Below are 25,536 nucleotides of genomic sequence, written 5' to 3' on the forward strand. Positions count from 1 at the left end.
AGAACATTGATAAAATAGATATGTTTAATACCTCAAAGTCAGTCTTTCTTTTTAATTTACATAATTTCTTTTAAAAATTTGCAAAAAATTTTATATAAATAACAAAGTGTGGTTATATCATGTTTTAAACTTTTTATAATGGAATATTTCAAACATACATAAAAGTAGACAAATTAGTATCCTGAAGTCCCACGTACACATCACCAGCCCAGCCACACTCTCATTCATTCCTCCCACTTCCATAGTATTTTGAAACAATTCGCAGACATCATATTATTTCATCCACTAATATTTCAGTAATTAACCTAAATGATAAGGGCTCCTTTACTGATAATTCTAATACCATCATAATATCTGAAAAATTAACAAAAATTACTTAATGTAATCAACTATCCCAGTTAATTTATTTATTTTTTGTTTATTTATTTTTGGCTGCATTGGGTCTTCATTGATGCACGTGGGCTTTCTCTAGTTGTGGCAAGCGGGGGCTACTTTTCGTTGCAGTGTGTGGGCTTCTCATAGTGGTGGCTTCTCTTGTTGCAGAGCACGGGCTCTAGCCATGCAGCCTCAGTAGTTGTGGCACATAGGCTCAGTAGTTGTGGCTCGCAGGCTCTAGAGCGCAGGCTCAGTAGTTGTGGCACACAGGCTTATTTGCTCCGTGGCATGTGGGATCTTCCCTGACCAGGGCTCGAACCCATGTCCCCTGCATTGGCAGGAGTATTCTTAACCACTGCGTCACCAGGGAAGCCCATCCCAGTTAATTTAAATTCCAGTGTCCCATAAAAATTGCCATAAATAGATTTATTGTTGTTTTAAAGTATGTCCCCTCAGGATCCAGATAAGATCTGCATACTGCAGTTGGTTATATCTTTTAAGTTTCCTTTAATCAGTAGATTCACTCTCCATTATTTTGTGTGTGATTCATTTTTACTGAATAAATCAAGTTGTTTGTCCTTAAGATTCCCTCATTGGTTTATTGATTATAACCCCCAGGATATAGTTTGACTTGTTTCCCCTATTCTCTATATTTCCTATAAATTGGTAATTGGATGTAAAGGCTCTATGAGATTCAAGGGGTTTTTGGCGGGGGTGGGGGTGGTGTTTGGTGTTTTGGGTGGTTGGGGATATGGCAGGACTTTTTCCTAGCTGGCATTGTGTTGGGTCATATCATTTTCAGTGCAGTCTTTTTTTAAAAAAATTATTTATTTATTTTTGGCTGCGTTGGGTCTTCGTTGCTGCGTGCGGGCTTTCTCTAGTTGCGGTGAGCAGGAGCTACTCTTTGTTGCAGTGCGCGGGCTTCTCATTGCAGTGGATTCTCTTGTTGCAGAGCACAGGTTGTAGACATGCAGGCTTCAGTAGTTGTGGCACGTGGGCTCAGTAGTTGTGGCTCGCGGGCTCTAGAGTGCTGGCTCAGTAGCTGTGGCACACGGGCTTAGTTGCTCCGCAGCGTGTGGGATCTTCCTGGACCAGGGCTTGAACCTGTGTTCCCTGCACTGGCAGGGATTCTTAACCACTTTGCCACCAGGGAAGTCCCCAGTGCAGTCTTTTAAAAATATCTTTTCCAGGAATTCCGTGGTGGTCAACTAGTTAGGACTCTGTGCTTTTGAGGGCCTGGGTTCAATCCCTGGTCAGGGAACTCCTGCAAGCCACGCAGCACAGCCAAAAAAAAAAAAAAAAAAAAAAAAAAAATATATATATATATATATATATATATATACACACACACACACATATACATATATATACACACACATATATATGTATACACACAGATATATATAAATACACACATATATATACACACACACACACATATACATATATATACACACACATATATATGTATACACACAGATATATATAAATACACACATATATACACACACACACACACACACATACACATATATATATACACACATATATATGTATCTTTTCCTTTTTCTCTTGTTTTATCCTCTCTTTGTTTCACCTATGCCACCCATCTACAAGTGACCCATATTAACAACCCGGGGCATATCCCTCCATATTTTCTCCCTGTTCACTTAAATATCTTTACACACGTGCACATAGAGATTCCCTGTCTACTTTACAAAAGTGAGGTCATGGAAAGCCTTCCAAGCCAAGTGGTAGAGTTGTAATTTGTTCTATGTAATGGCTTCAAAATAATATTCCATGTACATATCTACCATGATTTACTCAGCCAGCCCACTTTTGGTGGCAATCACTTTCCTCCTGGATCTTGTTGCCACCTCTTGTTCATATGTACATGTATACTGGCTTTGTTTTTATAAAATGGATTCCCAGCAGTGGGATTGCTGGGTCAAAAAGTAATATGTATTTTTTATTTTAATAGATGTTTCCAGATAGCTTTCAAAAAAGGCTGTAGCGGTTCACATATCCACCAGCCAAGGATGAGATCACCCTTTCTCTGACAGTATAAAACAGTCTCAAGGAGCAAAAAATAGTCACAGACGAGAGTCACATGTTGGGAGCCAGCAAGGGGCAGGGGTCATTCAAGGAGAGGAAAAAGCTCTGTGGGCTTCCTTCATCAACAATTAATGAGCCAATGGTGAGTGATTCCTCAATAGGAAAGGCCTTACTTATTTATCCTTGCATCTCATGAGCCTAACACAGGGTAGCACAGAACAAACAGTTCAGAAGACCTTAAAACAGGGTCTGAAGACAGTTATCTCTAACTACCAAATGTTGTTTTTAACTCCTCTCCATTTCCTGGATCCCAGTGAGTTCTTTCCTACTGGATGGCACTTGTATATCATCAAGCATCTGCTCATAATTTCCTTTGATTCTTTATCATCTCAGTTAAGATTCTGGGAAAAGGAAGTTGTCTTGGAAAGGAAGAAACCAGTAAATTTAGCAAGAGGATCATTCTTAAGCCAGGGGATAAAAAACGTTTAATGCTCTACGTGTGTTGGTCACACCAGAAGGAGTAACCACATCCTTCCTTCCCCCTGTGAGAGTCACATTTTTCTTACTAAACCTCCACCCTTATTTCTTGCAAGTCTCCCTGTTGCTGAGAATCCCCAGTGTTTCTGATCTTTTCCCTCCATTCTCACCCATCTTCTCTTGCTCCCTGTGCTTTGACGGGACAATGCTCACCAATATGATACTCCTCGCTCCACCTTTCAAACCAAGACCTCTTGTTTGAGTAAGTTAAGACGATGTGCGTTCTGCAAATAAGAAGAATCTTTCTTCAAATAATCTACCAAATGTTCCCATGACTCAGTCCCTTATTATTATACCTAAATATCTTACAGTGTAGGGGAACAAAAGATTAGCCCAGCTTCATCTTACAGTTGGGACAGTCAGGAAATGCCAAATGAATAACAAAGCTCCTGGTTTTGACCAACCCTAGCTATGCATTTATGAACAGCATTTGCAATTCAGCTCCTCGCATGTCAGAGGCATTGTTGGTGTAGTCAGGGGAACCTTTATAGTGGAAGTAAGAGAGCTGCCTGTTGACAAAGGAAGGAGGTAGAAATTACAACCTGTACTGTTTTTACTAGGAAGCCATAAATCCAATTCATGGTTATTCAGAGAAACACACTCCACTGAGAGCGACCTTGGAGAGAGGACTATATTATTATGCCAGGAAGGATGAAGTCAACACGCAAACTCCATAAACATTCTTTTCTCTCTGGCAACCCTTACAAGAGTGACACCAGCCATACTCCAGGAATTGGATCCCCTACAGCCTGCAGTGCTGGGGTACGTGCTTTTTTCCATTTGACTCCCATTTTAGGAATACCTGTGGCTTGGACCACCCCAGCAGAGTGCCGTGACAAGGAGCTTGATGTATGTCCTCTGAGACAGTGTTGGATCCGGATATTCTCCTTGTGTTTAGGTGTCTGGAAAAGAGTGGAGAAGGCATCCTTGGGCAGAAATCAGAGGGAAATATGGGAGATATACACACTTAGAAGAAAAAGGAGAGTCATATGTTTAGTGTTTTTTCTATGGCAGTATCTAGACTTAGCCCTATATAATTACAGCCCAAGTATCAACATCGAAGCTTACATTTGAATGAAATTCACAATACAATCTCTGTTTTAAACAGGAATAGGAAGAAAATGGAATGGCAATTTCATTCTGGATTTTTTACATCACCTTTGATGACCAGAAGTCTAATGTAGGGAGAGTTCTGAACAAAGAAACACTTTCATATGTTGCCTTATTAAGGAATGGGAATGAAAGAAAGTTTAGCACTTAAGAAGTGAATTTGAATGCAGATATGTTAACAGTCCAGATAAGGCGCTGCTGACAAATGATTTCATTAACTGAACACCTAGATGGGATCATTTGGCAAAGGAAGCAAGTATTCCAACCCTGGTGCCAGGGCTACTGAAGCTGAACTCCAAAATTGGGTTCACTGGAATTGAGGGATCCAGACACATGGCAAGAATTCTGGTTCTCAACATGCAGATCAGTCAAAACATCTGATTTTTTTTTTAAAGTCTATTTGGGAAAATTTTAAAACAGGGCACCAAACATGATTGCTGAATCAGCAAAACCTACTGATGTTACAGCCTTTTCTTGGCCCTTTTCCCATCTCTACCCCATGACCACCCAGGTGTCTGTGGCTCTCTCCACCTCTCAGTGGCAGTAACTTGCTGCAGGAAGGGTCAGACAGTAATCATTTATACCTGTCTTCATGAGGATGTAAGTCAATGTATTATCTCTCAAAGATTTCTATTTAAGCCTTACTCTGACATGTGAAATGTCAAAGGGGGAAAACTATATTTGGACATTTTTGGACACACTAAATCTTTACCTGAGTAAATTTCAGTTTTGGTGTTTTGTTCTTTTGGAGAAAAAAAGATCCTTGTGTAATTTAAAGAGTGCTGGCAGTTGTCTAGTCTCTACCTAGACAGATATGTTCATTCATCCACTCATCTCAGCTCAACCATAAGAAACTGTGTTTTTCAAAGAAGGGACACAGAAGCCTGGGAAATCTGAGACATATAGCAATAAATCAGTATCTAAAGAGACTGAAACTAAACAATCAGTGGCGTTTGTACCAGCTTGAGTGCCTAGGGCGAAGGTAACAAGCTTGGGGAGGGGTGGGGCTGGTGTATATATTAGCACCTGCAGCCTCGGTACTTTCCCTTGCATCCCAGGATGTGCCAGGTCAATTGTGATGACCCTAAAACAGACCAACTCTGGGCAGGGAGGGGGCGTCCTTTCCTCTTCCCAGTGGTCTCAGTTCTAAAGACCACTTCAGTAATATCTCCTTGTCATACCTTAAAATACAAATTAAGACTTATAAATAAGTCCACCCTCTCATTTCCTTAAAATGTTTTGGTCTCCTTGTTCTCCATTGTATAAAAACAACAGCAAAAAAAGTGGTAAAAATGAATCATCAGAGACTGATTTCCCCTACCTACACTCTTAGGAGGGAAGGAGTACTAAATCAGCAAAGGCGTGTTAACAGGGAGGAAAAAAATAACTAGAGATCACGAACAATAATCCTAATTCAAAAATTAAATAATTAAAACAATGCACTGGGCAATTTACAGAATGTCTCCATGTTAATTATTTCAGTACTCACAGTGAAAGTTATTGATCATTTGTTAAGTCCCTTCTAAAAGTAACTACCTTTCATTTACTAAAGATACTGTTGATTCCTTTGGAAACACGTGACCCACAACTTCTTGGCTTCCTTCAACCGCAGAAGAGAGATTTAGTCATCACTCCGAGTCACAGCGAGGGTGAGTCACAGAGCGAGGAGGGAACATGAGAACTCCTCACACATTTAAGTACTTTGAGTTTGACAGGAGCCCAGGCACCTCCACCCTAAGAGGATCTTCGATGTCAGGGTGGCACAACCCTTCTTTCCCCAGCACAGCGAGCAGATCGGGCAGGTCACAAGCAGCCCAGCCAGTCCACACCAGCTTCTGTGTCCCCGTTCATCTTAAATAAGGTAACCAATGATGGAGTTCTGTCATTTATTCCTTCATTTCTCATGTCAGTCTTCAAACTGTTTTGTCTTACAAAATGAATCAAGTTGTGTTTCATGCTGCAGTCAATGGTTGCTATAAAAAAAAAAAAAAAAAAAAGATATGTTAGGAGGCTGTAACGGGCCCTGGGTCTATCTCACCACAGAAATGATCTCAGTGTCCCTCGAGACCTTGCCTTGACCTTCCCCAGGTTTCTCTTTGAATATTCTTTAGCACCCTAGAATTACAATTACATTTACATCTTGTTCATCTCTCTGTGCTTATTTGACACCATCTATGAATCTTATAATTAATTGCAAACTGGAGTGGGAAGAGGCTCCAAAAAGAGTGGGAATCTTAGCTGAGTTTCTGATTGGAACAACAGATTTGTTACCAACTGCAGGTCAGGTCTGTTTGTCTACCTGCTTTACCGATATTTTCAGATGTCAATTTAGGCAAATATACACACACACGCTAGCTGAGTGAGAAAGATGTTGTCTAGTCCAGAAGGAAGCAGGGAAACTCCTCAAGGCACATTTGATTCCTGGACACTGGGATGACAAAAATAAACCTACTTCGTGTATTTACTCTCCATTTTATGATTCAGGTTGGGATTTTACCTGAAACTCCCAACATACAATGAGAAAAGGAGAAAGTCAGTTTAGTGGCTTCAAGGACAGCCCTTTTTAAAGGCTTTATGATGCAAACGGTAGTGTGGTCTCTCTCTCTCTCCCAGCGGGTTGATTTTTAGCAGCTGGGGAAAAAGTTTAAAGAAAACACACTTTTAAATTAAAATTCAATTTAGGGTTGTACAAATAGTTCTGAAATGTCCTGCTACACTATTAGCTCCAGGGTAAGGATTATGTTTTATTTAGCTTAGTAAGTGCTCTAAAAAAATCCTTGGCTAGATACTGCATAAAATGCAAATTAAATGTTGTATCATCTTTGTTGTACTTTAGACGTTCGAAAAGTGTGCTCAATTTTTAGGACAAAGCTCAATATTTAAATGCAAGGAAAAAATGATTATCTCATACATATCAAATGGAGAAAATGGGAATTGGTTTTAAAACCCTTATAAGGCATGTCACTTTCTCAAGGTACTGTCTTTAAAAACTCTGCTTCTGCTCAAAGATAACTGAGACTAAAAGAAATATACTGAAGATCTGAACACGCTTTCTGCATCTCTGCATAACATTCTCTCTGTATGCTAAGCTTTCCTTGAAGCTTTGTAACTAAGCTATAATAAAATACAATATACAATGTATTTCAATTAGCAACTTTTATTCAGCAACATAAATAAGGTAACCATGGTTTTAACAACAATTCTTAACCTGCCAGTGCTGTCAGGAAGCATATCGGCAAAATAATAAACCTAGGAGGGACTGGAAATATTAATTAATTAATTAATTAATTATGGATGTTTTTATCAATTATCATTTAAAAGTTTTGAGAGAAAGCAAATGAGATACTTTTTTCCTTAGAACTAAAGAATGCAAAACGTGGGCTTCCCTGGTGGCACAGTGGTTGAGAGTCCGCCTGCCGATGCAGGGGACGCGGGTTCGTGCCCCGGTCCGGGAAGATCCCACATGCCACGGAGCGGCTGGGCCCATGAGCCATGGCCACTGAGCCTGCGCGTCCGGAGCCTGTGCTCCGCAACGGGACAGGCCACAACAGTGAGAGGCCCGCGTACCGCAAAAAAAAAAAAAAAAAAGAATGCAAAACGTAAATTCATCAGGTCTTCCCTACAAAAGAGTGGGCTGGCACATCTCTGCCAGGAGACTGAATGAGTCTGCAAAGAGGCACACCCCTCTCCATACCTCAGTGTCCCACTCCACAGGGCACACTGGGTACTGTGGGCCGCCTCCCTCCTGCAGGAAGCAGGATGCAAGGGGAACATAACTGGTGGAGGAGCTTCTTCATCCCACTGAGGGAACTTACAAGGATGAATACCATCTCAGCCGTATTATCAGGGACATCATAATCATTATCATTTTAATCAGACCCTCAACGGAGCGTTTGTTGCCTTATGTAAGGCTATTTCAGGTAAGGTCCCTCAGCTACATTTAAAAAAATTTTTTAGATTTCTGGGTGCCCAACTTGAACATTTTTTTCACAGGAACATCATTCATTAGTCATACGAATTAGTTTGTGTCATTAGGTGCAAGTGTCATTTTTCTTAAAGAAAAGTGCCACAGAAATCTCAGAAAGGCCAGTTAGGTTAAATAGTGACCAAATTCCTTGACTCAGTGAAAAGGTAAAAATAAAAAGGAATTTGGTGTCAATTAACCAGGTTTACAATATTTAAACGTACAAAGGACATACACATCCAGTCAGACTGCTGTCAACACTAAGAAAGCTTGTGCAAGAGAACCTCAGAAAGAAAATATTTGAGAACACAATTGCTAAATGTTCTCTATTTGATGTATTTTGGTAAAAACTTAGTTGTTGATTCAACTCAGGCCATGATTGCAACAAATTGAAAAAAAATAAAGATTCTACAAATCCCTTAACAATCAGTGTGATTGACTAGTCTCAGTATTGCTTTCTAAAACAAAGTCTTTTGTGAAGTTCTGTGGAAATAAAACCAAGTTGTATGGAAAGAAGTCTACATTTGTTATAAAAAGTATACCTTGCAAAGACATTGAAACGTTAAGACATTATTTTCCATTTTGTTTCTTTTAAACTGTCATTTATTTTTAAAGGGCAGAGGAAGATGACTAAGAGAAGTGAAATCAAAGGATCTTATTTTAGATATTTTACTAGGAAAAGAAACCCAGAAAGGGAAAATTAAAAGAAGCAGAAGTGGGCAAGGTCAGCAGTCGAGTTGCAATATTTTCCTATAGCTGCAGCCAAGCAGTTACTCTTTAGCCCGTCACGTGCAGATGAAAGAGAAAATTAGTTCTCCTTTCTTGGTTCCTTTTGAGGCTTTGTGGCATGGTGGAGAATTCAGATAATGTATTTTCAGTTTTCCTATTGACTGATAACGTGTTCATCTCTTTCTATTTCTACTTCTTTTTTTACACAGTTTAGGAATTGAGATCAAAATTTTAGGTCTAGCCACTCTCTGGCAAATGACCCTACCAGGGTAGTATGGGTACTAGGGTAGTATGACATCTACCCTACTTAGCTCACAGAAGTATTTTGACAATTCAATGAGATAAATTTTATTTGAACGCTTTTCAAAAATGTTTAAAGTTATCTAAATTGGAAGTGTGACTATATGATGATAATAATGATGATGATATTGATGATGCTCTGATGATTTAGAGGGCTCAAAGGTTAATCCAATTATCACTAGAACCCTGGTGTTCAAGTAGAAACTTCCTTCTCTCCCTCTCCTCCTTCTACGTTTATTTACTTAATACCAACTATCACACAATGCACAGGTGGTGTAGAGAAGTGTACACATAGCCCAGAGCTGCGTGGGAATCCAGGTAGCAGCGGAGCAGAGGGTTAAAGCATGGATGCTGGGAGTGAGTGGCCTGCATAGCAGTCCCCAGAGCAGCACAATTCTATCTTGAGCCAATTAACATGCATTTCTGAATTTGTTTCCTCATCTATAAAATACAGATAATTTTACTGTAAGGTTTGAATGAGAAAAATATTTCTAGATCCTAGCAGAACACCTAGAATGTGGTAATACTCAATAAATCATAGAGTTATTATCATTTCTACCTGACTTGGTCAAATGGGAATCCCAAGGACCATGGCTTTCTAGGAACATCCTCTGAATTCTGTAGTCAGCAGGCCACCCATCTGAAAGGTGCTCCAGAGGAGGTCCAAACTCAAAAGGCTCAGCCAGAATTTAGGCCTCATAAAAGCTGCGAGTGCTCATTTGGCAATTTCTAAATTCACTAATTGTATCACACATAAATTTGGCTTTGTTCACTGCCTCCTATCCTGATGACAAAAAGGCAATTATTTTATTTTATATTTTTGAAGATGTTGGGGGTAGGAGTTTATAAATTTATTTCTTTATTTTGGCTGTGTTAAGTCTTCGTTTCTGTGCGAGGGCTCTCTCTAGTTGTGGCAAGCGGGGGCCACTCTTCATCACGGTGCGCGGGCCTCTCACTATCGTGGCCTCTCTTGTTGCGGAGCATGGGCCCCAGACGCGCAGGCTCAGTTGTTGTGGCTCACGGGCTTCGCCGCTCTGCGGCATGTGGGATCCTCCCAGACCAGGGCTCGAACCCATGTCCCCTGCATTGGCAGGCAGACTCTGAACCACTGCGCCACCAGGGAAGCCCGGCAATTAGTTTTTTAAAAACATAGAAATTGATGCTTACAGCAGCAGGGTATGAATAATATTTATAAATAACAAAACTTTTCCGGTGAGACTATAAAAAAATATGAACTCTTATCAATGTGGCACTACTGAGGAACCAACAACTGAGTTTCCAGAAAAGTAGTTCTGATGCTGTACAGTTCTGGGCCCCCAAGACAAGGCAGTGCTAGACCAGTGGTTCTCAAATGGGAATGCTTTTATCCCCAGGGGCCATCTGGCAATGTCTGGAGACACTTTTGGTTTTCTGGTTGTCACAACTAGGGACGGGGTCTACTGACATCTAGATGATAGAGGCCAGGGGTGCTGCTAAACATCCTGTAATACACAGGACAAACCCCACAACAAAGAATTATCTGACCCAAAATTGCAGAAGTACTGAAGTTGAGAACCCAATCCAAAATATGGGCAATGCATAGAGCAGCCTCCTCACAAAGTGAAAGAGATTGATCCTGCCATACGACAAGGTTCTTCCTGTGTAGCACGCCTAGTCACTTTATTTCACCAAGTACTCTTCAAGGTGGAAGTTATTATCTCCATATTACAGATAGAAAAATGGAGGTGACGATAATAAAAGTAATTTACCCAAAGGCCTTCTGATGGTAGAGGAACTGAGACTGAAACTTCACCGGCCCGATTCCGAGGCCTGGGCTCCTAAGCCCTGCTCTAACTGTCGTGTGTGTGTGTGTGTGTGTGTGTGTGTGTGTGTGTGTGACCTTGGTCCTTGCTTTTCCAAATTTTATCTTGGCTTAAGAAAAATTTCCATGACCAGTTCAGAGGACTTATATTCAGAATTGCACCCATCCTTTTGCACTGCACTGTAGGGGCTGCAGATCTGCTTTCTCTTACTTGGTTCTTGTCCTTGACGGGTCAAGAGGCTCACAGCCCCTGGGTGCTAGAAGGACTACTGCAGACCTAGGTGCTTCTTACCAAGGGATTTGTACCCCTACCAAGCAGTTTTTGTGAGATAAATTGGAAAACACAACAGATAAGCAAACAACCCAAGCTACTAAAGTCTGTGTCCTGAGTCACTGAATTGCTGTCACCAGAGAACTATGTGGAGGTGACCACACCTGGCAGACTAAGGTTGAAGCAGACCTATTAGTTGTTGTTACTCATTTACTTCTCAGTGGTCAGTGAACCAATCAGTCATCAGTCAGCTTCTGTGTACAGGTCATGTTCCCAACGACTCTGACCAACCCAGCGTTGTTACTCAGAGGTGGCATCTTGGCTAAAATACTATTAGAGGATGAAGGTATGTGTTGGTTTGTGGCTGACTTGATCCAATGACCTAGAGGAATGTGAACCTTAGGAACTGAAGAAGACCAGTATTTTTGGATGATAATCTTTGGGGAAAGGACAGGCTTTGCAAAACTCTACGTCAAGGTTTGCTGTCCTCAGATTCGGGCTGCAGGCTGGGACACCAGCATCTGAAATGACCCTCAGCCCAGAGGGGTAACTAGTGAGGACAACACATTTGAGCGTGAGCCCATCCCTGACAACTAAAACCTACTCTCTGTTTGCTTGTTATCAAGGAAAAATTGGTTTGGCTAGGGAAGGAGGAGGTTGAGCAGGGTGTAGAGAAGATGAGGAGAGAAGAGGGAGTCTGACTGCTTTGGTTTGAGTTTTTGTTTTTCTCCAGGGGTTATGAAGGTGAACTTGCCAAAGAGTAGAAGGCAGAAAACTCAGTGTCCAAGGTCACTAGATTCTGAAGTCCTGGGTATGAAATAGTTCTTACCTATTCTGTGCATGGAAATCAAAGCTGTCGAACACTTTTCTCAGAAAAAAAAAAAAAAAGTTTTATTTTCCTTTGCCAAATTTTTAACTTTTTTGTTTTGAATTAATTTCAAACTTACGGAAAAGTTGAAAGAATAGTACAACCCAGAATCCCCAGATATTGACATTATACCACATTTACACTCTTATTCTCTCCTTAGAGAACATACGTGTTCTTAATATATTTGTTTATATACATATTCTTATTATTTCCTAAACTGTTTGAGAGTAAGTTGAAGACATGGTGCTACTTAATCTTTAAATACTTCTGTGTGTATTTCCTAAAAAGCAGGACATTTTCTACATAATCATAGTAAATTATCAAAATTGAGAGATTGATATTCATGCAATATTATTTATCAGATCTACAGAGCTTACTCAAATTTCACTTGTCAACCTAAAAAAGTTCTTTTTGACAAAAGAAAAAAATGATTTTCTGGTGCAAGATCACAAGTTGCATGGGGTTGTCACTTCTATTTAGTGTCCATTAATCAGGAACAGTCTTCAGTCCTTCTTTTCCTTCACTCATGCCTTTGACATTTTTGAAGAGTACAGGCCACACATTGTGTAGAGTTGAAAGATGTGCCTTATGCATGATTAGCTTTCAGTTATGCACAGAAGTGCTGCTGTGTCCTTCTCAGTGGCTATACCAGGAGGGACATGATGTTGGTTTGTCCCATAACTAGTAGTGTTCATTTTTATCACTTGGTTAAAGTGGTACCTGTCAGATTTCTCCACTGTGAAGTTACTATTGCTCTCTTTTTAATTACTACAGATCTTATGCAGAGATTCTTTGAGATTTTTTCTTTGAGATTCTATGGTTATTCTATGGTTATTGTTTATTGTTATTGTTTCTTATCAGAATTGCACCCACTAGTTTAAAATTGCCTGGAACAATTGTCACTATGTCAGTTGCCAAATGATGATTTGCTAATTCCATCATTCCTTTTACACTTATTAACTGGCATATTAATTCTCCTATAAAATGAGGCAGGTAATGTGCCCTCTCTAACTGAGAAGGCTGTTAAGAGGATCAAATGAGACCTATATGTAAAAGTGCAGTGCAGAATGCTTCATAAATGTAAGCCATTGTTTTACTATTGTTCACCTTATGCCTGCCATCGGCCAAACACAACGACACAGAAAATTTCCACTCTCTGCTCTAGGGCACATTAAACCCCATGAGTATTTGTATTTTTCACAAAATTCCCTTGGGAGTTCGGATTGCAACAAAGGCTACAGAATCCATTCAGGGAATGGATTGACAATTATTTATCAAGACCAGGACTTGAACAAAACACTATACCAATTGAATGTATAAACATGAAATTTCCTTAAAATGTCTAAATATGAAATTTTGCAAGAGTTGGTTACACCACCCCACCCCTCAAAATTATATATTTTTAATGTATTTATATATTTGAGAAGGGGAAATCCTGCTACATGGACATGATTTGCAACAAACGAATAACTCCTACAGAGGGAAGATTTGGAGAAACTATACCAAATTTTTACGCCACGATAGTCTAAAAACCTGACTGCTTTAGAAATAGTCACAGCTATATCACAAGAATCAACTAGTTTGCACAAACCTACCATTTACCTCTGACTTATGTTTATCAGTTAATAATTCTTTTACTCTTTTTTTTCTTTCTTTAGCTATAGATCTTTTGGCAGGAAAAAAAGATAAAAGCAGAGCCCAAATTTTCCATGATAAGTGAAGATATACTACACTATTTTTTATCTGAAATAATCTGTTCCTTGTAAAGCAATGGAAATAAAATTGTGTGTATGTGTGCACATGAGTGTGTGTGTGTACCATTCTATCTGTATGTATGTTTGTATTCCTTATTAAGGAAAGAATCATTTGTATATATATGCAGGAAATAAATGTCTTATCAACCCAATGACCTGTGTCAACTTTGCCATTACTTTTTCTACTACTTGGTTAGTTTTTGCATTACTTTAGAGGAGTGTTTTAGCACTTAAATGGCCATCTTCCCAACCAAATAAGAGTTATTGTATTTTTAACTATCTATTTATACACTCAAATGCATTAAGATATCTTAAGTTCATCACTCCTGGGTTATAATGCCTTAATGGTTCTAATTTGAATTTTCTTTCTAATTTTGAACACTCAGGACACCAACTTCTTTTACTGTTCAAGAAAGAAGTGTCTCCGTCATACACAGGGGGAAAATGCTCTTTTGGGTGTTAGCCCTCCTGATCCTTTGTGGTTTTCTGTGGCATTATAAAGGACAGCTAAAGATCACAGACATCACTGATAAGTACATTTTCATCACTGGGTGTGACACTGGCTTTGGAAACTTGGCAGCCAGAACTTTTGATAAAAAAGGATTTCATGTAATTGCTGCCTGTCTGACTGAATCAGGATCAACAGCTTTAAAGGAAGAAACCTCAGAGAGGCTTCATACTGTGCTTCTGGATGTAACTGACCCAGAAAGTGTCAAGAGGACTGCCCAGTGGGTGAAAAACCAAGCAGGGGAGAAAGGTGAGTGATGTGGGGATGGGAAGAATGGAAGGGGTGTTGAGAAGTTGCCAAAGCTAAATAAAATGTGTTCTGATTTTAAATAGTTTCTCCAAAAAAATGTTTCCTAAATACCAGCTGTGTACTGGAGAAGATTGGAGAAATTTTAGAATAACCCCTGAGTAGTTCTAAGTTGCAAGCTCTCTACATGCATGAGAGACACAGCCCCCGTTATCCTAAGTCCCAGTGGGTGAATTTAGAACTGAGATAGAGGTATTAACTTTTCCTGGTCTTTTCCTGTGAAGTGCTACTCTAGCCCCCTGCACAGCAAAGAACTTGTGGCTAAAAGCTACAGGAGATCATGGGGGCAATCTCCAAATTGTCATCTGGATTGGGACCCACTTCTCACTACAAAATGGTTCCAGAGCTCACACATTTTCACTGGGAAAGGAAGAAAATGGTCTGAGGATCTGAGCAAAGGTGTCTTAGATAGTCGTGATAGAGTAGTGAGTCACTGGACCTCATTCTGCCTTAGATTCTGCAAAGATGGCAGCATTCTGAACTAGAATACTTTTATTGGCTTGGATCAAGTTTGAAATATTCTCATGAATGAAGATATTTGAGTCCACAAAGCACAAAACAAACGTATGTGATTTTTCTCTATCACATCTTCATCATATAGTTGAGACTCTGAAACTTTCAAAAACAATGGTTTGATGAGGCTCCAGTTATTTTTTAATGCTTGAATTCCAAACACCTTTAACAATATTAAATGCTCCCCACCATAAAATAAGCCAAGTGAATGACTGAGTTTTTACCAAAAATAACTGTGAAATAGATCAATGTTGTTCTTTGTCTATAAAGAACTGTTTGTAAATATTCTCTGGCTTTGCCATCTAGCACAGTAGGAAAAATCGACCACTTTACTCACATCTGAGATTAAAAAGCAAAAAGTCTCACTCAGACAGTATCAGTATTTGACATTCAGAAGCAGAAACAGAAGAATTGTGAGATTGGCTTCCAGTGGCAGAACTTCAGCCATTTCAGTTTAGCCTCCCACCCTCTGTGCTCTCACTTCCCAAGACAGCAAAGTATTTCAAAGCAGGAAGGAGTATGACTAGAAGCAGGAAATGGCACCATCAGGTAGAGCAAGGGCTGTATTTCCATCAAGGATGCCCATATAATGCCACCTTCTACCACACCTCCTTCCCTTCCTCTCTGTTCTAGGTCTCTGGGGTCTGATCAACAACGCTGGTGTTGTCGGTGTGCTGGCGCCCACTGACTGGCTGACAGTGGAGGACTACAGAGAACCTATTGAAGTGAACCTGTTTGGACTCATCAGTGTCACGTTAAATATGCTTCCCTTGGTCAAAAAAGCTCGAGGGAGGGTTATCAACGTCTCCAGCATTGGGGGTCGGCTTGCATTCAGTGGAGGGGGCTACGCTCCATCCAAATACGCAGTAGAAGCCTTCAATGACAGCTTAAGGTAAAGCAAAGATGTGTATATTAGAAAATAATAGGTGCTAACATTCACTGAACATTTATTTATGTACCAGACACTATATTTGGTGCTTTACGCTATTCCCAATTTATAGATGATACCACTGTAACTAAGAGAGATGAAGTAACTAGCCCAAGGTCACCCAGCTGTCAAGTGGTAGAATTGAGATTTGAACATAATTCTGTCGAAGTCTTTTTTCCTTTTTGCATTAGTGCATGATGTGGATAGTGGTGGCAAACTTATATTCAACAGATCAGCTTATTTAACAGGGAATCCCAGAAAGAAGCTAAATCAGGTCTCTCTGTTGGTGTTACTGTCAGCTGCAGACACAAGAGCAGCATTTTATTTAAACCCTCGGTAGAAAATTATCTGGTAAATAATGACTCAGCTATGCAGCGTTTTATTTCCTCTTGTTGCAAGTTCTGGACTCAAACCTCACACACTATATCTGAATGTATGGTAACCTCCCCACCCCCACCCCAAGGACAAGAAAGACAGCTTTCCTCTGATGCTTCCATTTCCAAATGAAACTCAGAGTAGGAGCTTGCTAATCAGAGGTGAAGATTCTGCTACCACCAGAAAGCACTGACCACATCTTTTTGCTGTGTGCTATCAGAGAATCCCAGAACATAAAACCATAAGATGACCAATTTAATAAACAAAGTCCCCCAACTCAGTGTGAGCAGACATGAATTACTTTGGGTTTATGATGTTTGAGGTTCACTGGGCTTCTTGAATCTCTAGGTTTATACCTTTTGACAGATTTGGGGAATTTTCAACCAGTGTTTCTCCAAACTTTTTTTTTTTCTACAATCCACTATTCCTTCTCCTAGGATTCTAACACAAATGTTAGACCTTTTGGTTTTGTCCCACAGATCCCTATGTTTCTGTTCACTTTTCAATTATTTTTCTCTTTGCTGTTCAGATTAGGTAATTTCTAATGATCTGTCTTCAAATTCACTGCTTTTCCTTCATCTTCTCCATTTTACTAATGAGTCCAGCCATTAAATATTTTATTTTGATTATTGTATTTTTCAAGTGTAAAATTTTCATTTGGTTCTTTCTTTTCTGAAAGCTTTCTTTCTTTCTCTCTCTTTCTCTCTCTCTCTCCCTCCCTCCCTCTTCCTTTCTTCAGAAATAAAGAGAAAGAAAGAAAGAGGAAGGAAGGAAGGAAGAGAGGAATGAAAGAGGGAGAGGAAGAAAGAGCGAGGGAGGGAGGAAGGATGGAAGGGAAGGAGGAAGAAAGAAAGAAAGAGGAAAGAGGGAAGGGAAGGAGGGAAAGAAGAAGAAAGAGGGAGGGAGGAAAGAAGGGAAGAAGGAAGGAAGAGGATTCCCGGCTCTCTCTGAGCATTAGGATCCCCCACACCAACTCCTCAAGCCAGAACAATGGGCTTCGCCTGGAGTTCTCTCTGTTTATGAATTGGATCTCTCCTGGAATTCTTTCCTTCTACTTCTGAGTTTTGAGGTTGATTTGAGTCCAGACCAGGGATCTAGAGCAGCGGAAATATAGGAAACCCACGTTTGGCTCAGTGGTATTTCAAAATCTACTCTTCTTCCCTACTTTGCCTACTAACATTTGCTTTTTAGAGTTTTTAAATAGTTGCTCCATGCATTCTGTCCAGGTATTGTAGCTGCTTTCAATAGGAGAGACAGGAGTGTGTGTGTGCTTAATGTATCTTACCTGAAACCAGAACCTGTGACCGTCAGTTCAAAGCCTCTAAACTGCAAATGGTTATATCAGTTAAGGTTCTCACGGGAAATGGAGGCACATTAAAATTGGGTCAGTGGAGCAGATTTACTGAAAGGACTGTTTGCAGACATGGGAGCTGTGTAGGGAAATCTCAAAAGGTAGTGTAGTTTCTAGGAGTTAATGCCACCAGGGGTATATCTGTCCACAGGACTGAAGGGACAAAGAGACAGGGCTGTCTCCAGAACCTGGATACATAGAGGCTATCACCTTCAGGTGAGGGATGAAACCAACCAGTGTCCACACCACAGGAGGAATAACTAGCTCAACCTCTTCTCATCGTTCCCTGTAATCTCCCACCAGTACTCCCAACTGACTGTACCCAATAGAAGGCAAAATCCCAGAATGTAGTGCAGGAAGAAGGGTGGAGGGGACTAGAGGAGCAAATGGAGGGTATCCAGCAGAGTGTGCCTTAGGGAAGAAAGACAAATTAGATAGAGCCTTTTCTTCGATTTATACATTTATTTATTCAACCAGCATGTGTTGAAAGCACATGTTAGAGTTTGTCATCTAAACCATGGATCTAGGCTTAGCTTACCAGTAAAAGGTCAGATTATTCCAAGGAGACTAATAAAGACAGAGCAGCTCCATTTTGCCATTTAATCTGGTTGCCTGATTTGATTCTCCCAGGAAATAAACACAATAGCATTAGAACAACACTTCTCAAACAGTAAATCGCCAGAGGATTTTGTCAAAATGCAGATTCTGATTCAGTGGGTCTCAGGTGGGTCCTGAGTTTCTGCATTTCTAAGAAGTACCCAAGTACTGCCCATGATTCAGGGATTGCACTTTGATTAGCAAGGTCATGGGGAACCTCCATTAGTCTCTTTGGTTGCCCTTTAGTTCCGTGATTTCAGCAACAGTATCCTAATAAGATTTTAGTATACTTAGGGATTTACTCACTTTTAAGAAGAGATTTCAACAGACGGGCTTGTAGGATTACAATGGAACTATACCATGCTTGAAATTAACCAATAAGGGTGTTTATTTCTTTCTAAGGCTTGGAGCTGATATTAGAAATGCTACTGTTTATTCAGGCCACACTCCAGTGACAGGTACAGAATTTCTATATTATAAGAGGATTAGGAGCAGCAGTCCAATTGGGAGAAGGCTGGAGCTCTTTAAAGCTGTATTTGCCCAGCAAGTATACTGGTTTCATACTGGTTTTACTTACCTGGTAAGCTTAGTTGTGGACTTAAAGTCACTTGTCCCTAGATTATAATGTTATTTTCGTAAGCACGTGGAGAGACAAGGCTTCCCAAATACCCCTTTGGCACTGCTACATTCCAAAATCCAAAGGGGATCAGAAGATAGGTGAGAAAAATACAATTAAGTTGGAAAATAATCTTTTTAATTTTAATGCAAGCAATATACATTTCTATATCTTTCAAGGTCAAGCTAATTTGCATTTTTAGTAAAATATACTTCAAACTAGACAACAGGTATGTTTCTAGAAAGCAGAACCTAAGATAAACCACATTTTAAGTTCACTGGTAGAGCTCTTTGAAAAATGTTATGGTGGAGACTTCTGTGAAATGAATAACTATTTCCTTATATATTACTGGTGGAACTAGAAATTAAATTTAGGGAACGATTATTCATAAACCGTTTGTAATACTTTGGTTTGCTTTAAAGAAAGGGGCACCAGGGCCTCCCTGGTGGCGCAGTGGTTGAGAGTCCGCCTGCCGATGCAGGGGATACGGGTTCGTGCCCCGGTCTGGGAGGATCCCATATGCCGCGGAGCGGCTGGGCCCGTGAGCCATGGCCGCTGGGCCTGCGCATCCGGAGCCTGTGCTCCGCAACGGGAGAGGCCACAACAGTGAGAGGCCCGCATACCGCAAAAAAAAAAAAAAAAGAAAGGGGCACCATATTCCCTTAAAACCATGTCTCCCGGTAAACCAGTAGACTATTGGTTTTCAAAGGCGACATGATGAAAGAGTTTGCCAAGCAGCATAGGGAGCAGGTCAGTCAGGCCAGGGATTGTCATATTGTATCCCTCAGCCCCCCTCATTTGTGCTGTAATCTCCTCACATTCCTGGAGGAGAGGTAAACTTGACCATCCAGGCCAGTCATTAGTCGATTTCACCATCAGGTAGTTTGAGTACTGAGAAGAACCTTGTCCCCAACCCAAATGCTTGTCAACTTAATGAGACGCTATCTTTTGGGGGAACACGGCACTGGGGGTGGGTCTACCCAGATCCCTTTCCTGTTCTGCCACTAAACCAGCCCTCACTTCACCACCCTGAACTTCAGTTTCCTCATCTGCAAACTGAGAGGATAGAACAAGATGCTCTTTCCCATGCACCCCATTCCATGATTCCATGAAAAGATTCATAAGCAAACATTCTCCAAGTAAGCCTGGATTAAACATCTTCTATGGGCTCTTTTCACAGGCGGGACATGAAAGCTTTTGATGTGCACGTCGCATGCATTGAACCAGGATTGTTCAAAACGTATCTGTCAGATCCAGTAAAGTCCACCGAAAGAAAACGTACCATTTGGAAGCATCTGTCTCCAGACATCAAACAACAATACGGAGAAGACTATATCGAAAAAAGTGAGTTTCTGGGTGGACCCAGGGTCCTCTGGTATTCATTGTCCTAGACAGCTTGAATGAGACTCAAACATAATTGAAAAAATAAGATTCTCATGGTAATACACCAATAGAGATCTCAAATATGGATCAGGGATGCTTATTAATTCCAGTGTCATCTCTTGCTCCTCCAAGTGTTTATAAACACTTACTGAGCATTTACTAAGTGCCAAGTTCTATATTAAGTGCCTTATAAATTATATCATTTATTCCTCAAAAGAACTATAGTAGTGAGCAGAGGCTTGGAAAGGGGAAATGTCCTACCCAAGCTTATACAACTCCCCCAGGCCGTGCCTGGACTGGAGCCCATGGTCATCACCTCTACCCAAACCTCCTCTTTTTGGTAATCACCGACTACTCATTCAACATTGTTCAAGGATTTATGGAGGTTACAAAATATAAAGACTCAGACTTTGACCCTTAACTAGCTTACAATCTAGTTGACAACAAAATGTAAGCAGATGAGACTGTACAACATGCAAGAAACTTGATCCTTTACTTCTGAGACACAACCCAACAGCCCAGAAGGGGTGCTAGATTGTATGCTCTCTAATTACCAAGAAATTCAGCACAGGATAAAAAGTACTGCTGGTTAAGAAGCCTTTATAGGAAAGGTCAGGTTTGAATAAGGCCTAAACAGGAAGAAATTATTTGGGTGGAAGTCTTCTGGAGCAGGAATGCATGGGAGATGGAGATGGAAGGAAAAGTAACATAAGTCAGACTGAGTCAGGGATAGAGGAATAATCATAAAGATTAGATAATGATGACTAACACATAGTGAACAATTACTATGTACTTGTCACCATTCTAAGTGCTTTACACAAACTCTTTCATTTAAAATGCCCAAACAAACCCTCTGAATTTTATAGAAACAGAGGCACAGGGATGTAACTTGCCCAAAGTGGCACAGCTAGTAAGTGGAAGAGCTAGATCTAAACCCAGACAGCCTGACTTCGCCATCTATTCTTGGGCCGTGCACTGCAACAGGGAAGAGGCATTGAGGAACTGCTGGAACTTCCCTGTGTCAGGGGCCCACCTCCACGTCAAACGTCCTGGCCCTGTTAGTTTACTTGCCATTCCTCGAACACTTACTAAGCTCCTGCTGTGAGCCAAACAGGGCCCCACCTGATTTTGTGTCACTCTAACCCCAGCTGTGATCTTACCTCTTCATCAACAGGCTTGGTAAGACAGCCAACTGTGACAAGGTTCAAGGCCAGGAGTTTTCAAGGTGGAGCCAAGAGCCTAGTCAGATCCACCTGGGGAGGTTTTTAGACAGACTGAGTTCCCCAGCCACCTCACTACACACACACACACACACACACACACACACACACAGGTCAACTAGAACATCTGGTTTGACAAACCTCCCAGTGTTGATATGTCACTATGTGTAGGGTTACAACCACTGCCATTAAACGCTCTGTTTCTCACTCACATACTGCCTCTGAAGGTTCTAAGTAAGTTGGGAAACAAAATCCCTCACTGAAAAGAGCTTTCCCTGTTTGATGTTGATGTTGATACTTTCTAAGTGCCTGTGAATATATCATCAACTTCCATCTCAAAATTATTTTTGACTTGGCCCCTGGGTAAGGTGTTCTTTCTCAGAATTCCCAAAGGAATTCCCAAAATAGAGCCCTATTTTGTCCTGGGTGCTCATTAGAGTTTTCTGAGCCAGGACCTCAAGATCAGCCAGACCCACAGTTCCAAAGTAGACCACAAATTTAAGCTCACCTTGCTTCATTGTGCAAGGTGGAGTAGTAGGTATTTAAAATTGACTAAAATTGACTAAGACTTACAAGCTAGCCTCAATTAGACTCTTTGAACACCTTCTGGCTACTGGCCCTGAAGTAGAAGGAAAGATTTAACACAATAGATTTTCCCTTGAGAAGACACAACTCAAGGTATGTTTTAAGAGCTTAGGAGGAATGCTCCAAGCCATCACCACTCCCTTGATAAAATACCTGCCTCTTTAAAGGTATCTTAGCTTGGGTCTTCCCTGGTGGCGCAGTGGTTAAGAATCTGCCTGCCATTGCAGGGGACACGGGTTTGAACCCTGGTCTGGGAAGATCCCACATGCCGCGGAGCAACCAAGTCCATGTGCCACAACTACCGAGGCTGCGCTCTAGAGCCGCAAGCCACAACTACTGAGCCCGTGTGCCACAACTACTGAGCCCGTGTGCCACAGCTACTGAGCCCGCGTGCTGCAACTACTGAAGCTCACGCCCCTAGAGCCCATGCTCCACAATAAGAGAAGTCACCACAATGAGAGCACATGCACCACAACAAAGAGTAGCCCCCACTCGCTGCAAATAGAGAAAGCCCGTGCACAGCAACGAAGACCCAATATAGCCAAAAATAAGTAAATTAATTAATTAATTTTTTAAAAAGTGTCAACTCATTACTCAAACACTTCATTTACCTGAGAAGCAGGATAACTTTAGCTTCCTGAGTCAGGGCTTTGGGAGATAATTCTCTATTCACTGACTTATAGAGGCACATGTTATATGAGTGTACACACACACAGGCACAAGCACATGTGCACACTCACATTTCCTATAAACTTAATACTCCCGTAAAACAAATTCGGAATCAAACTACTAACTTCCTGGGTTCAGGAGCCTCAGAGACTTTATGAAGTATCTTTCCTACATTGGTTTAAAGTAGCACTTCTCAAAGTTTGGTCCGTGGACCAGCGCCATCAGCATCACCTGGAAACTTGATAGAAGTGCAAATTCTTGGGCTCCACTTCACACTCACTGAGTCAGAAACTAGAGGTGGGACCTGGCTTTTAACAAGCCCTCTAGGAGATTCTGCTTCTCACTCAAGTTTGAGAGCCAGCGGTCTAAAGAAATCACTGTTGCATCCTTTTCTGAGGAATAGATAGAAACCCATGACAAGGGGACCCAGTTATAATGGCAAATTCAAAATAAATTCCCTCACTGCATCCTCCCTTTTGCAACCTGGCCTCACACTCCCCTACTCCTCTTCTTTCACAGAGCAAATGTGCTTTTGTCTCTTTTTACAGGTCTAGACAAACTGAAAGGCTCTACATCCCTTGTGAACATGGACCTTTCCCTGGTGGTGGAATGCATGGACCACGCTCTCACAAGTCTCTTCCCTAAAACCCATTATGCTGCTGGAAAAGATGCCAAAACTTTCTGGATTCCTCTGTCTCACATGCCAGCAGTTTTGCAAGACTTTTTATTGTTGAAACAGAAAGTAGAGCTGGCTAATCCTAAGGCAGTGTGACTAAGCTGACCACAAACGTCTGCCCCAGGCTATGAAATTGGTTGATTCCAAGGACATATCTCCTTCTCCATCTCATTCTTTACCTAATCCAACCTAGACTCATTTAGAAGATGCTTCTTTTGGTAAAAGAAGAGATCCCACCCTCACTGATGATGTCCCAGGGTCCCTTCTCAAACTTTGTTTGAAAAGATGGGCAGGTATGACACCTGTCCAACATTTAGGCTTTGCCTGCTTGGTATGATGTAAGGAAAATGGGAAGGCTTTCCCATCCAAAATGATCTCCACCCCTTGCCTGCCCCATGCTTCTAGTCCACAGCACTTAAAAGTAACTCCTGAATGTTAAATATTTGTCCCTTATCAAAACATTGAGAGATAAGTAGAAGACTTTCATAAGTGGATTAGGTGTGTTATCTTGCTGAGATAAGGATTAGAACTCAGTTCTGTGAGCTTTGATGGAGGCAAGAAAAGGAGGGGTAATGAAGCATTATGGAACTGGTATAAGCTAAGGGGCAGCAGAAAAGTACTAGGTAAGACTACAAGTAGGAGGGAAGGAAAAGGAGAAAAGGAATAGGAGGACTGAAAAAAAGAAACAAGTGTAAAAGTAGAGGTAGGGAGATTCCAAGACAAGCCTGCCTATCCTAGAGGGAACTACAGAGGATGGACAGCTTCTTCAAGGCCACTGTGAACATTGATGCCCATACAGCTCTCTGTGGAAAGATGGTAACAACAGAGGAACCAGTCATTCCAAAAGAAGAAAAATGTAGAACATGTGTGTTTATTCTGGTTTATTGTAAATATAACAAGACATAGACTATCTAATAAAATTACACCTGAGATGGTTGGAAATCCAATATTTGAGGGGGTCTCTGAAGCCCCATGAAAATACGGAGCTAAATTCAAAGACTCTCTTTCACCTACAGTGACAGTGAGAGCAGGTCTGCTCCTGGCTCATATCATGGTTCTAAATTGGGTTGACTCTGGACCCACCCCCCATCCAAAAGAAACATCTACCTAAATGGATGCTTGCCCAAACCCCAGCACCCAGCCCAGTATCACTCACAGAGGTTGGCTAAATATTTACATGAAAAGCCCGAATTGTCAAAATTTAACATTTGCTACAGATTAATGTAGGGTGAAACAGCGGGAGAAATTATCTAGTGTGCATATTTGTGTGTACACGCACACACACACTGAACTTACTGCGAAGAAACTAATGTCTGCTGCTTGAAACCATGTCACTTAGAAGATATCAGTAATTCAATTCATTTACACTCACCTTTCAGGAAACATCTGCCTATGAGGTAGTTTCCTCCTTTCACATTTGCAACATACTGATGATTTTGCGAAATCAAATTTCCAATGGTGTCAGGTCCACCTGAACATATATTTCATTATTTTGAGAGAAGATACACTCATCCTTTTTGCATGAAAATGAAGAAAATCACAGCAAGAATCAGATGAAAAATTCTCGGGCAAAATTATCTCAACTATCATCACTACCTACTTATGAACTCATCTCCATCTTGGTCCTAGCCCCAGAGACCATCCATCTACAGTTCCTGATTTCTTCTGGTTGCAACTAACCACCTATGGGTTAGGTGACTGTCACTCGGCTTATCCTTGGAGCTGAAGTTCATCCGCATTGTTTGCTGGGGCTCCTCCTTCTCACCTTGAACTCCTAGATCTTGGCTTCATTTCATTGCTTTAAAAACATCTAGCCTGCTGCTTCCTGACCTTCTGGGACTCCAGGGCTTTAGAATTTGCAGGAACCTCATTTGCTGAACTTTCCACCATGTCATTGGGCTTACCTAATGGTGTTATTTCCTTTATTTCACCTTGGCCTGAGTTCTTTACTCATTTCTCCAAGTAGCTACAATTGGTAACTCCCTGTTTCACCTAACCAAAAAAATGCTGTACTTAAATGAATGCTCTCAAATATGATATCACCT

At 40.9% G+C, this 25,536-nt stretch overlaps 1 protein-coding gene across 1 annotated transcript; it reads left to right on the top strand.

Annotated features, from left to right (window-relative positions):
* The first annotated feature begins 5,704 nt into the window (after positions 1-5,704).
* DHRS9 (dehydrogenase/reductase 9) lies at positions 5,705-24,423 on the top strand. Its single transcript, XM_082631099.1, has 5 exons — positions 5,705-5,938; positions 14,151-14,521; positions 15,725-15,983; positions 20,139-20,302; positions 23,364-24,423. The coding sequence occupies exons 2-5, from the start codon at positions 14,209-14,211 to the stop codon at positions 23,585-23,587; spliced, it is 960 nt and encodes a 319-aa protein (XP_082487225.1). The 5' UTR covers positions 5,705-5,938; positions 14,151-14,208; the 3' UTR covers positions 23,588-24,423.
* Positions 24,424-25,536: the final 1,113 nt, after the last annotated feature.

This window comes from Mesoplodon mirus, assembly GCF_964341445.2.
Source record: "Mesoplodon mirus genome assembly, chromosome: 8".
NCBI classification, from domain to species: domain Eukaryota; kingdom Metazoa; phylum Chordata; class Mammalia; order Artiodactyla; family Ziphiidae; genus Mesoplodon; species Mesoplodon mirus.

Bases quoted from the DNA above. Each gene is read 5' to 3' on its own strand.
- DHRS9 (XM_082631099.1), top strand. From the start codon at position 14,209: ATGCTCTTTTGGGTGTTAGCCCTCCTGATCCTTTGTGGTTTTCTGTGG. The intron at 14,522-15,724 runs GTGAGTGATGTG...TCTCTGTTCTAG, and splicing joins AAACCAAGCAGGGGAGAAAG to GTCTCTGGGGTCTGATCAAC. The intron at 15,984-20,138 runs GTAAAGCAAAGA...CTCTTTTCACAG, and splicing joins GCCTTCAATGACAGCTTAAG to GCGGGACATGAAAGCTTTTG.